Source organism: Procambarus clarkii, chromosome 3 (assembly GCF_040958095.1).
Source record: "Procambarus clarkii isolate CNS0578487 chromosome 3, FALCON_Pclarkii_2.0, whole genome shotgun sequence".
NCBI classification, from domain to species: domain Eukaryota; kingdom Metazoa; phylum Arthropoda; class Malacostraca; order Decapoda; family Cambaridae; genus Procambarus; species Procambarus clarkii.
This window is the reverse complement of record NC_091152.1, coordinates 44,961,598-44,977,528: the sequence shown is the minus strand read 5'-3', so window position 1 is coordinate 44,977,528 and position 15,931 is coordinate 44,961,598. Positions and strand designations below refer to the sequence as shown.

At 49.9% G+C, this 15,931-nt stretch overlaps 1 protein-coding gene across 1 annotated transcript in view; it reads left to right on the top strand.

Moving 5' to 3' along the window:
• Positions 1-15,931, top strand: part of LOC138368997 (collagen alpha-2(IV) chain-like) — a 45,610-nt gene that overhangs the window by 16,962 nt on the left and 12,717 nt on the right. Inside the window, exon 2 of the mRNA XM_069331747.1 lies at positions 4,454-7,054. Coding sequence (XP_069187848.1) covers positions 4,454-7,054 — 2,601 coding nt within the window. The remainder of the gene's footprint in view (positions 1-4,453; positions 7,055-15,931) is intronic.

The window sequence follows — 15,931 nt, the reverse complement described above, 5'->3', positions numbered from 1 at the left end:
ACCAGCCCGTCCTCATGCACCAGCCCGTCCTCATACACCAGCCCGTCCTCATACACCAGCCCGTCCTCATACACCAGCCCGTCCTCATACACCAGCCCGTCCTCATACACCAACCCGTCCTCATACACCAGCCCGTCCTCATACACCATCCCGTCCTCATACACCAGCCCGTCCTCATAAACAAAGGCCAAAAGTGATTCCATCCACCCGCCAACCCCCCCCCCCCCCCAGCTGTTTACGAATGAAAAACGGTTTACACACGACTCACAACTGATGACGTTCGAACACTTTTCGAATATGTGCTTCGCTGACAACTTTTATTCGAACCACGACGCTGTAAATGCTTCACCAACGTACTACAAATACGAATAGTCACAACAGAACCTGGACACCTAACCTAACCTAACCAATGTCGAAATATACATTGTATGCTAAATATATAAAAACATTAATTTATATTTGGGAAAATTCCTATTTTGAAAGAACATCGTGTTAAAATTAATTAATGCGTCTTTGGGGTGGACCGCTGGATAGAATGAACATAGACTCAGGATGAGTTCCATCGTCCATAATAATTTGTGAAGGTATAGACGACATTTGCTTCTTTCAAGGTGCATCACTTGGTGTCGGGGGCGCTCCTCTTCAGCAACACATCTGTTTTGCTCAACCCTCTGAAGGGTATCAGTGGGGCACCTGCTTTACCGTTTCAAATATTCTACTGAATATTCTTCCCCGAGGCTCACCAAAAGTAGTAAAGAGTCCCGGAAGACATTATTGACGGAAGTAATATTATTGACCGCTACCAAAACCAACCAGTAGAGTTAGTTGCTCTTCAAGAACTCTCCTGACTTCAAGTGAAACGCCTTGAAGGAGGAGAATGTCGTCTAGGCCTCCACGTGGCAACTTGGGGACCGTCAGCCGCTAGTGACCTCAATATACAGGCAAGACAAAACTTCTCTCCAGTTATCTGACAATGCACAAACAACAAAGGCCCCATAAAAGATGTAACCTATAGACACACCCAGATCATCACCAGGGACACCCTAGCCAACAACGCCGAAGAGAACATACCATAAAAATAATGGAAATCACAGAGGACCTAATATTTATATTCACCCAAATTTATTTGTTTTTGTACCAATCTTTTGTACCAAATTTTTGTACCAACCACCTTCCTCTTTTTCCTTTCCATCTGTGCCTCATCCCCTTCCCATTTCTTTCCCTTTGGTTTCCGTCCCATACCTTCTCTCTCTCTCTCTCTCTCTCTCTCTCTCTCTCTCTCTCTCTCTCTCTCTCTCTCTCTCTCTCTCTCTCTCTCTCTCTCTCTCTCTCTCTCTCTCTCTCTCTCCCCCCCCTCCCTCCCTCACCTTTTTACCCAGCTTTCAACGCTCTCCTCTCAATACATTGTTTGTTACAGGTTATTGTTACAAGAAATATTTCCCCCGCTCACCAATCCACTTTTTCCCGGGTTCTTGAATTATTGTGACAGTGAATATATTCTCTGGTGTTTGGCGCCGCGGCTCGTCAGAGGCACCGTTGTTACCGCCTTACCAAACACTGTTCTTTATTGCTTCTCACCACGTGGTGACAGTTCTCACCACGTGGTGACAGTTCTCACCACGTGGTGACAGTTCTCACCACGTGGTATCAGTTCTCACCACGTGGTGACAGTTTTCACCACGTGGTGACAGTTCTCACCACGTGGTATCAGTTCTCACCACGTGGTGACAGTTCTCACCACGTGGTATCAGTTCTCACCACGTGGTGACAGTTCTCACCACGTGGTATCAGTTCTCACCACGTGGTGACAGTTCTCACCACGTGGTAACAGTTCTCACCACGTGGTATCAGTTCTCACCACGTGGTGACAGTTCTCACCACGTGGTAACAGTTCTCACCACGTGGTGACAGTTCTCACCACGTGGTAACAGTTCTCACCACGTGGTGACAGTTCTCACCACGTGGTAACAGTTCTCACCACGTGGTGACAGTTCTCACCACGTGGTAACAGTTCTCACCACGTGGCGACAGTTCTCACCACGTGGTAACAGTTCTCACCACGTGGTAACAGTTCTCACCACGTGGTAACAGTTCTCACCACGTGGTGAGAATTCATCTGGCTATTGTTATACACCACAGTGTAGAACATCTGGCTATTGTTATACACCACAGAGTAGAACATCTGGCTATTGTTATACACCACAGTGTAGAACATCTGACTATTGTTATACACCACAGTGTAGAACATCTGGTTATTGTTATACACCACAGAGTAGAACATCTGGCTATTGTTATACACCACAGTGTAGAACATCTGGCTATTGTTATACACCACAGAGTAGAACATCTGGCTATTGTTATACACCACAGTGTAGAACATCTGACTATTGTTATACACCACAGTGTAGAACATCTGGCTATTGTTATACACCACAGAGTAGAACATCTGGCTATTGTTATACACCACAGTGTAGAACATCTGGCTATTGTTATACACCACAGAGTAGAACATCTGGCTATTGTTATACACCACAGTGTAGAACATCTGGCTATTGTTATACACCACAGTGTAGAACATCTGACTATTGTTATACACCACAGTGTAGAACATCTGGCTATTGTTATACACCACAGAGTAGAACATCTGGCTATTGTTATACACCACAGAGTAGAACATCTGGCTATTGTTATACACCACAGTGTAGAACATCTGGCTATTGTTATACACCACAGTGTAGAACATCTGACTATTGTTATACACCACAGTGTAGAACATCTGGCTATTGTTATACACCACAGAGTAGAACATCTGACTATTGTTATACACCACAGTGTAGAACATCTGGCTATTGTTATACACCACAGTGTAGAACATCTGGCTATTGTTATACACCACAGTGTAGAACATCTGGCTATTGTTATACACCACAGTGTAGAACATCTGACTATTGTTATACACCACAGTGTAGAACATCTGGCTATTGTTATACACCACATTGTAGAACATCTGGCTATTGTTATACACCACAGAGTAGAACATCTGGCTATTGTTATACACCACAGTGTAGAACATCTGGCTATTGTTATACACCACAGAGTAGAACATCTGGCTATTGTTATACACCACAGTGTAGAACATCTGGCTATTGTTATACACCACAGTGTAGAACATCTGACTATTGTTATACACCACAGTGTAGAACATCTGGCTATTGTTATACACCACAGTGTAGAACATCTAACTATTGTTATACACCACAGTGTAGAACATCTGGCTATTCTCTTATACACCACATTGTAGAACATCATCCTCTCACATGTTGCCCAAACCAGGAAATAGTGTAGTCTCTGGGGCAGGTGTAGGTCACATGTGGAGTCTCTGGGGGAGGTGTAGGTCACATGTGTAGTCTCTGGGGGAGGTGTAGGTCACATGTGTAGTCTCTGGGGCAGGTGTAGGTCACATGTGTAGTCTCTGGGGGAGGTGTAGGTCACATGTGTAGTCTCTGGGGGAGGTGTAGGTCACATGTGTAGTCTCTGGGGGAGGTGTAGGTCACATGTGTAGTCTCTGGGGGAGGTGTAGGTCACATGTGTAGTCTCTGGGGGAGGTGTAGGTCACATGTGTAGTCTCTGGGGTAGGTGTAGGTCACATGTGTAGTCTCTGGGGGAGGTGTAGGTCACATGTGTAGTCTCTGGGGGAGGTGTATGGCCACATGTGGAGTCTCTGGGGGAGGTGTATGGCCACATGTGGAGTCTCTGGGGAGGTGTATGGCCACATGTGTAGTCTCTGGGGGAGGTGTATGGCCACATGTGGAGTCTCTGGGGAGGTGTATGGCTACATGTGGAGTCTCTGGGGGAGGTGTAGGTCACATGTGTAGTCTCTGGGGGAGGTGTAGGTCACATGTGGAGTCTCTGGGGGAGGTGTATGGCCACATGTGTAGTCTCTGGGGGAGGTGTATGGCCACATGTGGAGTCTCTGGGGAGGTGTATGGCCACATGTGTAGTCTCTGGGGGAGGTGTATGGCCACATGTGGACTCTCTGGGGGAGGTGTATGGCCACATGTGGAGTCTCTGGGGAGGTGTATGGCCACATGTGGAGTCTCTGGGGAGGTGTATGGCCACATGTGTAGTCTCTGGGGCAGGTGTAGGTCACATGTGGAGTCTCTAGGGAAGGTGTATGGCCACATGTGTAGTCTCTGGGGGAGGTGTAGGTCACATGTGGAGTCTCTGAGGCAGGTGTAGGTCACATGTGGAGTCTCTAGGGAAGGTGTATGGCCACATGTGTAGTCTCTGGGGCAGGTGTAGGCCACATGTGGAGTCTCTGAGGCAGGTGTAAGCCACATATGGAAACTTTGAGGCAGGTGTAGGTCACATGTGTAGTCTCTGGGACAGGTGTAGGCCACAGGTGGAGTCTCTGAGGCAGGTGTAAGTCACCTGTCTCTGAGGCAGGTGTAAGTCTACACCGGCGTGCGTCACTACACCGGCGTGCCTCGCTACACCGGCGTTCCTCACTACACCGGCGTGCCTCGCTACACCGGCGTGCCTCGCTACACCGGCGTGCCTCGCTACACCGGCGTGCCTCGCTACATCGGCGAAACCTCGCTACACCGGCGGGCCTCGCTACACCGGCGTGCCTCGCTACACCGCCGTGCCTCGCTACACCGCCGTGCCTCGCTACACCGGCGAAACCTCGCTACACCGGCGGGCCTCGCTACACCGGCGGGCCTCGCTACACCGGCGAAACCTCGCTACACCGGCGAGCCTCGCTACACCGACGTGCCTCGCTACACCGGCGAAACCTCGCTACACCGGCGGGCCTCGCTACACCGGCGTGCCTCGCTACACCGGCGAAACCTCGCTACACCGGCGAGCCTCGCTACACCGGCGTGCCTCGCTACACCGGCGAAACCTCGCTACACCGGCGGGCCTCGCTACACCGGCGTGCCTCTCTACACCGGCGTGCCTCGCTACACCGGCGGGCCTCGCTACACCGGCGTGCCTCGCTGTATCGGCGAAACCTCGCTACACCGGCGGGCCTCGCTACACCGGCGGGCCTCGCTACACCGGCGAAACCTCGCTACACCGGCAGGCCTCGCTACACCGGCGTGCCTCACTACACCGGCGTGCCTCGCTACACCGGCGTTCCTCACTACACCGGCGTGCCTCGCTACACCGGCGTGCCTCGCTACACCGGCGTGCCTCGCTACACCGGCGATCCTCGCTACACTGGCGAAACCTCGCTACACCGGCAGGCCTCGCTACACCGGCGTGCCTCGCTTCACCGGCGTGCCTCGCTACACCGGCGTTCCTCGCTACACCGGCGTGCCTCGCTACACTGGCGTGCCTCGCTACACCGGCGTGCCTCGCTACACCGGCGTTCCTCGCTACACCGGCGTGCGTCACTACACCGGCGTGCCTCGCTACACCGGCGTTCCTCACTACACCGGCGTGCCTCGCTACACCGGCGTGCCTCGCTACACCGGCGTGCCTCGCTACACCGGTGTGCCTCGCTACATCGGCGAAACCTCGCTACACCGGCGGGCCTCGCTACACCGGCGTGTCTCGCTACACCGGCGTGCCTCGCTACACCGGCGTGCCTCGCTACACCGGCGAAACCTCGCTACACCGGCGGGCCTCGCTACACCGGCGGGCCTCGCTACACCGGCGAAACCTCGCTACACCAGCGGGCCTCGCTACACCGGCGTGCCTCGCTACACCGGCGTGATTCGCTACACCGGCGGCCCTCGCTACACCGGCGTTCCTCGCTACACCGGCATGCCACGCTACACCGGCATGTCTCGCTACACTGGCGAAACCTCGCTACACGTGCGTGCCTCGTTACACCGGCGAAACCTCGCTACACTGGCGGGCCTCGCTACACCGGCGTGCCTCGCTACACCGGCGGGCCTCGCTACACCGGCGGGCCTCGCTACACCGGCGGGCCTCGCTACAACGGCGTGCCTCGCTACACCCGCGTGCCTTGCTACACCAGCGGGCCTCGCTACACCGGCGAAACCTCGCTACACCGGCGTGCCTCGCTACACCGGCGTGCCTCGCTACACCGGCGTGCCTCGCTACACCGGCGTGCCTCGCTACACCGGCGTGCCTCGCTACACCGGCGGGCCTCGCTACACCGGCGTGCCTCGCTACAACAGCGGGCCTCGCTACACCGGCGTGCCTCGCTACACCGGCGTGCCTCGCTACACCGGCGAAACCTCGCTACACCGGCGGGCCTCGCTACACGGGCGTGATTCGCTACACCGGCGGCCCTCACTACACCGGCGTGCCTCGCTACACCGGCATGCCACGCTACACCGGCATGTCTCGCTACACTGGCGAAACCTCGCTACACCGGCGTGCCTCGTTACACCGGCGTGCCTCGCTACACCGGCATGTCTCGCTACACCGGCGAAATCTCGCTACGCCGGCGGGCCTCGCTACACCGGCGTGCCTCGCTACACCGGCGTGCCTCGCTACTCCGGCGGGCCTCGCTACACCGGCGTGCCTCGCTACACCGGCGTGCCACGCTACACCGGCATGTCTCGCTACACCGGCGAAACCTCGCTACACCGGCGTGCCTCGTTACACCGGCGTGCCTTGCTACACCGGCATGTCTCGCTACACCGGCGAAACCTCGCTACACCGGCGTGCCTCGCTACACCGGCGTGCCTCGCTACACTGGCGTTGCCTCGCTACACTGGCGGGCCTCGCTACACCGGCGGGCCTCGCTACACCGGCGTGCCTCGCTACACCCGCGTGCCTCGCTACACCGGCGAAACCTCGCTACACCGGCGTGCCTCGCTACACTGGCGGGCCTCGCTACTCCGGCGTGCCTCGCTACACCGGCGTGCCTCGCTACTCCGGCGTGCCTCGCTACACCGGCGTGCCTCGCTACACAGGCGTGCCTCGCTACACCGGCGTGCCTCGCTACACCGGCGTGCCTCGCTACACCGGCGTGCCTCGCTACACCGGCGTGCCTCGCTACACCGGCGTGCCTCGCTACACCGGCGTGCCCCGCTACACCGGCGAGCCTCGCTACACCGGCGTGCCGTCATCAGTATGTAATTATTACATAGGTACTATGTACCGTGTTTTGAGGCCAGTGATCGTCACAGTTGTCAGTACGTACGGATAACTTAGCTACTGTGTACCGTGTTCTGATTACCGTGTGGTTACAACCCACAAGAGTTTGATGACTCGCACCATCACGAGGCTTCCTAGTGGTCGTCGTGTATAAAGAGAAAGAAGGTTTAGAAGAGGAGAGAAAGGGTGCGCCTATAGTCATGACCCATCAACAAATGGTCATCTTCCACCATCGCACTTCTCTCGAAACAATGTATGATCACAATATATTATGAATATTTTGTCACCCTTTAAAGATATAAAAAAAAACACTATTGTCTCCCTCTTGAGTGAGCGAAGGACATATAATTAAAAAACACTCAAATCATATTAATAATCAATTCTTAGCAGAAATATTATTTCATATACAATTTAAAAGTAATATATAAAGTTATGTAAAGTTGGAAATGGTACTTTAAAATTACTAATTTTTTATGATAGTTTTGTATAAAAACTTGAAAGAAAATTAATGAAAATTTTTTAAAATTTTATATATAAAATTTTTTTTATATTTAAAATTATATTTAAACATTGGTCGAATTTCTTTCAGAGCCTTTTTCAGCTTAAAATTTTTTAATATAATAACTTATAATTATAATAATTAAATACGTAAATTGATTATCAACCATCAGCAATTGGTGATAGCTTGGCTACTCTGAACTGAGATCACTGTCGTCGGTATGTGTAATTAGCTACCGTGTACCACGTTCTGAGCCCAGTAGTCGTCATTAAGTGGAGATCAATTAGCGACTGTGCACCGTGTTCTGAGGTCACTGGTCGTCACAGTTGTCAGTAAGTTGGGAGTAAGAAAATTAGTGTAACACCAGTCTCACTGCGCCAGGGTGTCTCACTGCGCCAGGGTGCCTCACTGCGCCAGGGTGCCTCACTGCACCAGGGTGCCTAACTCTGCCAGGGTACCTCACTGCGCCAGGGTGTCTCACTGCGCCAGGGTGCCTCACTGCGCCAGGGTGCCTCACTGCGCCAGGGTGTCTCACTGCGCCAGGGTGTCTCACTGCGCCAGGGTGCCTCACTGCGCCAGGGTGTCTCACTGCGCCAGGGTGTCTCACTGCGCCAGGGTGCCTCACTGCGCCAGGGCGCCTCATTGCGCCAGTAGTTCTCACAGTCAGTAAGTGGGGACCACAGCTACTGTGCACCGTGTTCTTAGGCCAGTGATTGTCACAGTCGTCAGTATGTGGGGGATAACTTAGCTACTGTGCACTTGTTCTCAGGCAACAGGTCGTCAAAGTCGTATGTAAGTAGGGATTACTTAGTATCATTGGGTGTGGAAGGGAGTCGGGAGAGGTTTCTTTATACCTGCACTGAAACTTGGTTATTTGAACCATCCTGATATTCGCTTACCATTGAACAGAGGTCCCCAACCACTCCTTAACAGAACCTCGGCAGCCACACTCCTGCTACCGTCGGTCGACCAGCACTGAACACTGGAGTGCTTGTAATTATTTAAGAGATCACCCTGGTGAGCGTCTGGTTTTGGGAGAGGGGTTCAGCGTCACCTTTGTTCAGGGTTACGGCTCACACTGCCTAGTTGTCATGTGTACACACCCCCTCTTGTGCCGCCGTGACTCCCCGCACTCTCCTTACTGTGGGATGATCTCTCAATCCCCCTCAGTTATAGTCAACTATCACCCATGTTATATCCGAGTCTTTCTCTCTCTCTCTCTAGCCAGGAAGCCTCACCAGGACAAGAGCAAAAGCCAGCTAACAAACATAATAGTTAATACATTTAAACATACACAATACACATAAAGGAAATGGTTATAAAACAGTACAATCACCTCTTAGGCTACTACCAACTGGTAACACACTAATGTCACCTTATGTCTCCAACCTATAACTGCACCAGGCTGCTGCTCGGACTTCAGTCCACAGCATTCTGCTTCCTTCACTGCTTTAGGCTGCAATACATGACACATATAATATTCATATATTTCCTACTCTACAAAAGCAACAATCTCTCACCTTGCACTGCGCCTTTCACGCCAAAAACACAATCAAGCACTCCCTTAGATATCGAGGTCCATATGGTCCTCTATTCCATTACTCGAGGTCCCCCCCTACAATCATCATCTGGGTCCTCAGAATATGTAAGGAACTCCTGCAGCACCACCAATCAGTGTAGTCCTCCTTATATGCCAGTGAAGCTCTCGCCAAACGCTTCACACAAGCGACGTGTAGCTCTCTACACAACTCTAAGATTCATTAGGTCCATGAAGTTCCACTTCTCACTGGAAGTCCTACTTCACCTTACAGTATAGCTTGTACTCCTCTGGCACGAAGTTCTCTCACTAACTTCCACCACACAAACATTGTAGCTTTCCCACACAAGCATTGTGGTTCTCCCACACAAACGTTGTGGTTCTCCCACACAAACGTTGTGGTTCTCCCACACAAACGTTGTAGTTCTCCCACACAAGCGTTGTAGTTCTCCCACACAAACGTTGTAGTTCTCCCACACAAACTTTGTGGTTCTCCCACACAAACGTTGTAGTTCTCCCACACAAGCGTTGTAGTTCTCCCACACAAACGTTGTAGTTCTCCCACACAAACGTTGTAGTTCTCCCACACAAGCGTTGTAGTTCTCCCACACAAACGTTGCAGTTCTCCCACACAAACGTTGTAGTTCTCCCACACAAACGTTGCAGTTCTCCCTCACAAACGTTGCAGTTCTCCCACACAAACGTTGCAGTTCTCCCTCACAAACGTTGCAGTTCTCCCACACAAACGTTGTAGTTCTCCCACACAAACGTTGTAGTTCTCCCACACAAACGTTGTAGTTCTCCCACACAAACGTTGTAGTTCTCCCACACAAACGTTGTAGTTCTCCCACACAAACGTTGTAGTTCTCCCTCACAAACGTTGCAGTTCTCCCACACAAACGTTGTATTTCTCCCACACAAACGTTGCAGTTCTCCCACACAAACGTTGCAGTTCTCCCACACAAACGTTGTAGTTCTCCCACACAAACGTTGCAGTTCTCCCACACAAACGTTGTAGTTCTCCCACACAAACGTTGCAGTTCTCCCACACAAACGTTGCAGTTCTCCCACACAAGTGTTGTAGTTCTCCCACACAAACGTTGCAGTTCTCCCACACAAACGTTGTAGTTCTCCCTCACAAACGTTGCAGTTCTCCCACACAAACGTTGTAGATCTCCCACACAAACGTTGCAGTTCTCCCACACAAACGCTGCAGTTCTCCCACACAAACGTTGCCGTTCTCCCACACAAACGTTGCAGTTCTCCCTCACAAACGTTGCAGTTCTCCCACACAAACGTTGCAGTTCTCCCACACAAACGTGGCAGTTCTCCCATACAAACGTTGCAGTTCTCCCACACAAACGTTGTAGTTCTCCCTCACAAACGTTGCAGTTCTCCCACACAAACGTTGTAGTTCTCCCACACAAACGTTGCAGTTCTCCCACACAAACGTTGCAGTTCTCCCACACAAACGTTGCAGTTCTCCCTCACAAACGTTGCAGTTCTCCCACACAAACGTTGCAGTTCTGCCACACAAACGTTGCAGTTCTCCCACACAAACGTTGCAGTTCTCCCTCACAAACGTTGCAGTTCTCCCACACAAACGTTGTAGTTCTCCCACACAAACGTTGCAGTTCTCCCACACAAACGTTGCAGTTCTCCCACACAAACGTTGCAGTTCTCCCACACAAACGTTGTAGTTCTCCCTCACAAACGTTGCAGTTCTCCCACACAAACGTTGTAGTTCTCCCTCACAAACGTTGCAGTTCTCCCACACAAACGTTGCAGTTCTCCCACACAAACGTTGCAGTTCTCCCACACAAACGTTGTAGTTCTCCCTCACAAACGTTGCAGTTCTCCCACACAAACGTTGTAGTTCTCCCTCACAAACGTTGTAGTTCTCCCACACAAACGTTGCAGTTCTCCCACACAAACGTTGCAGTTCTCCCACACAAACGTTGCAGTTCTCCCACACAAACGTTGCAGTTCTCCCACACAAACCGCAGAATTCTCCCACACAAACGTTGCAGTTCTCCCACACAAACCGCAGAATTTGTATCTGGAGGGCGCTCAATCAGCTGCTGCTCCAAGATGTTGTCCTCCTATGACATCCAACCAGGTCTCTTTTAGACTGCCTCACAGCTCTTCTGCTCCTGACATGAGTACATTAAGTCTTCCCACATAAACGCCTGCCTGATTCCCTCCTCTTGAAGGAGCACACAACTAGGTGGTCCTCCTCGACCAGGAGCTCAACAGAACGCGACATTCCCTCACAACTTCTGTTGCTCAAGTATGGTCAAGATGTCCCGCGGGTCTCACTTCATGTCAGCAAAGTATCGACATCTCATGTCATGTCACTTATTTACATGTTCATCCTCTGCGCATGCTTTTAAACTATTCACTGATATTTGTCATGTATTTAGAATATATTCTTATATCTACACTTCCTCTAACTTCTCAATCAGGTCCAGTAGGCGGAATAACTCTAAGACAGTTAGACTCGTTCTTCAGGCTACCTGGGGTCCTAACATTAGCTACATTGTACCATGTTCCGAGGCCAGTGTGGCCCACAAGAGTTTGGTGACTCGCACCATCACGAGGCTTCCTAGTGGTCGTCGTGTATAAAGAGAAAGAAGGTTTAGAAGAGGAGAGAAAGGGTGCGCCTATAGTCATGACCCATCAACAAATGGTCATCTTCCACCATCGCACTTCTCTCGTAACAATGAATCAACACAATATATTGTCAATATTATAGTCACCCTTTAAATCTGTATTAAAAATTAACTCTATAGTCTTCCTCAAGAGTGAGGGAAGACAAGCAAAAAATAAATAAAAAATTTCTTAATTACAAACATTTTTTAGCAAAAATACTAATTAATATAAAAATGTAAAATTATATATAAAAAAAGATATACATTTTAAAGCAATTTTTAAATCACCTAAATTCACCTGACAGTTTTGCATAAAAACTGAAAAAATATTTAAAAAAAATATTAATTTCTTTTTATAAATAAACTTGCTTAAACTTAATACATGAAATTTTCTTGTAATTTTTTCTAGTATAATACTGTACCTCATAATCATAATAGTTAAGTACAGGAGTTGGTGATAGTTTGGCTACTCTGAACTGAGATCACAGTCGTCGGTATGTGTAATTAGCTACTGTGAACCGTGTTCTGAGTCCGTTAGTTGTCAGTCATCAGTAGGTAGGGATCACTTTTCTACTGTACACCGTGATCTCAGGCCAGTAATCGTCACAGTCGTCAGTAAGTGGGGAGTAAGAGTGGCTTGAAGGCCAAGCCAACTGACACTGGTCCTGGACGCCAAGCCAAGTGACACTGATCCTGGGGGCCAAGCCAAGTGGCACTGGGCCTGAGGGCCAAGCCAAGTGACACTGGTCCTGGGGGCCAAGCCAAGTGACACTGGGCCTGGAGGCCAAGCCAAGTGACACTGGTCCTGGGGGCCAAGCCAAATGACACTGGTCCTGGGGGCCAAGCCAAGTGACACTGGGCCTGGGGGCCAAGCCAAGTGGCACTGGGCCTGAGGGCCAAGCCAAGTGACACTGGTCCTGGGGGCCAAGCCAACTGACACTGGTCCTGGACGCCAAGCCAAGTGACACTGGGTCTGGGGGCCAAATGACACTGGGCCTGGGGGCCAAGCCAAGTGACACTGGGCCTGGAGGCCAAGCCAAGTGACACTGGGTTTGGGGGCCAAGCCAAGTGACACTGGACCTGGAGGCCAAGCCAAGTGACACTGGGCCTGGTGGCCAAGCCAAATGACACTGGGCCTGGGGGCCAAGCCAAGTGACACTGGGCCTGGTGGCCAAGCCAAATGACACTGGGTTTGGGGGCCAAGCCAAGTGACACTGGACCTGGAGGCCAAGCCAAGTGACACTGGGCCTGGTGGCCAAGCCAAATGACACTGGGCCTGGAGGCCAAGCCAAGTGACACTGGGTTTGGGGGCCAAGCCAAGTGACACTGGACCTGGAGGCCAAGCCAAATGACACTGGGCCTGGGGGCCAAGCCAAGTGACACTGAGCCTGGGGGCCAAGCCAAGTGACACTGGCCCCCTGGGCCAAGCTAAGTGACACTGGGTCTGGGGGCCAAGCCAAGTGACACTGGTCCTGGAGGCCAAGCCAAGTGACACTGGTTCTGGTGGCCAAGTCAAGTGACACTGGTCCTGGTGGCCAAGCCAAGTGACACTGGTCCTGGAGGCCAAGCCAAATGACACTGGTCCTGGAGGCCAAGCCAAGTGACACTGGTCCTGGAGGCCAAGCCAAGTGACACTGGTCCTGGTGGCCAAGCTTGCCCAGTGACACTGGCCCTGGTAGCCAAGCCAGGTGACACTGGTCCTAGTAGCCAAGCTTGCCCAGTGACACTGGTCCTGGTGGCCAAGCCAAGTGATACTGGTCCTGGTGGCCAAGCCAAGTGACACTGGTCCTGGTGGCCAAGCCAGGTGACACTGGCCCTGGTGGCCAAGCCAAGTGACACTGGTCCTGGTGGCCAAGCTTGCCCAGTGACACTGGTCCTGGTGGCCAAGCCAAGTGACACTGGCCCTGGTGGCCAAGCCAGGTGACACTGGTCCTGGTAGCCAAGCTTGCCCAGTGACACTGGTCCTGGGGGCCAAGCCAAGTGACACTGGACCTGGTGGCCAAGCCAAGTGACACTGGTCCTGGGGGCCAAGCCAAGTGACACTGGACCTGGTGGCCAAGCCAAGTGGCACTGGTCCTGGTGGCCAAGCCAGGTGACACTGGTCCTGGTGGCCAAGCCAAGTGACACTGGACCTGGTGGCCAAGCCAGGTGACACTGGTCCTGGTGGCCAAGCCAGGTGACACTGGTCCTGGTAGCCAAGCCAGGTGACACTGGCCCTGGTAGCCAAGCCAAGTGACACAGGGTTGTTATGGCCAAGTAAACTATGCCTTGAGAAGTGTTAAAACACATTTTCATGCTTCAGTAACTTACTGATAAGCAATTTAAACTTTCCTCCTTTGTGCATTACTTAGAAAGTTGATGACTTTAAAGTTGAAGTCAATTTTGAACTTTGGTGAAAGCCAACCAGCACAATGAGCGATGTCATCATGATGTTCCTTTGTTATGTTCAATATATATTATCTCATTGATTGTGCAAGATTGAGTGGTAATGTTTGCAGCTGGATGTTGCAGCCCAGACCCTTAAATGGAAGTACTTATTGGTACTTTAAACCAAATAGTTCCTATATATAGCGATGGACCAACAAGATGTAGACCTTTGCAATATTAAATTTAGACAAACTGGAAACTTTTTATTTTTCATCAGCAACATAACTATGTGAAGCTGACTGACCCAAACGTCTTCTAACATTCCTAGGCCTAATACACACTGTCCTCGGCCTTATATAGTACATATATGTGCTATATACTAGGCCTAGATATATATAAGTTTGGCTCTAATATTTACTTTTTACGAACTCTGTAAATTATTCCAAAAGAAGGTTTACTGGTGGTTCTTCACTCCACATTGGTACTTTCTACCAAATAGTTAAAATAAGTACTATCATCTTATGAAGTAGATAGTACACTATTGACTGTAGTGCAGCGTGTCGGTGATGCCTGTTATGTGATTGACTGTAGTGCCAGCGTGTCGGAATACTTGTTATTCTCTTATAAGTTTGTGTGTATTCATAATGAATACTTAGAATATTACTATTTTGGTTGTAATATTACGCGTCCTTGAAACATTTGTGAATAACTGATGAATATTTAATGGTTTGTCAAACTTGTCAAAAAGAAAGTGTTTTGTTAAGCAATAATGAGGCCTGCATCCTGAGGTCTGCTAATTACGGTAATGTTAATTTGGTTCTAGAGGCAGAAACCTTTTATGTGTGGAAACGGACGCCATGACAGTTTTAAAGCAGAGAATTATACTCGACCTTTTATATTAATGTAATTTAAGCTGTTGAATGTCTTCCTCAGTGAGTGTGCTTGTTGCTTGTGTTCTCTAAACTGTGTCTATATTGTGTGTGTTCTCATTTTGAACACCTGAGTCGCGTTCGCTATTTATGCATGATCAAGTTTATTATACTTGCCTAAGCGCTTTCTTGAATCAGCTCTCAGGGTCGAGTTTCAGCTCTAGAGCCCTGCACTCGAGCAGTCGGCTATTGCAATGACTTTTCTTGCATTTTCCAAAGTATTTGGTATAAAACATGTGTACTGACATGTCTTCATCTATTTCCCCATCTAACTTGCTGCATTTATTTACAACTCTAATGCTGGGGAAGTTTTTGAGGTCTACGATGCACATTTCTTTCCGTAGTCTCAGTATTTAGACTCAATTAAAGTCTGCGTAATTCTTTCCTTCTAACGTTCCTGATATTGGACGTTGTATCTTTCTCTATTCTATCAATCAAACAGTCATTGTTGGACCTCACATGCCTATTGATATACCTCGTTAACTCATTGATTGATCTCACATAATCATTGATGAACCTCATATTCTCATTGATGAAACACATATACTCTTAATAATATTTCTTGATTATGATAGTAACCATCTCAATCAAAGATAAACTACAGTGCTAATATATTCAGGAGATATTTTTGGAGATATTCCAGCTCAAGATATTTGGCGCTGGTAATGCATTATATTATTTCAGCTGGTGATGTTCTTATTATTTACTATATCTATCAAAGAATGTCTCTTTAACTGTCCATGGTTGATGACCTGTCATATGAGGCTTGTCTCGCGGAACTTTGCAGGGTGATTTGTCATAGTAGAGTGAGTGTCATAGGGTGTTTGGGGTCCGCACACTTGCCCCTCACTAAGAAGGACTGGCTCCT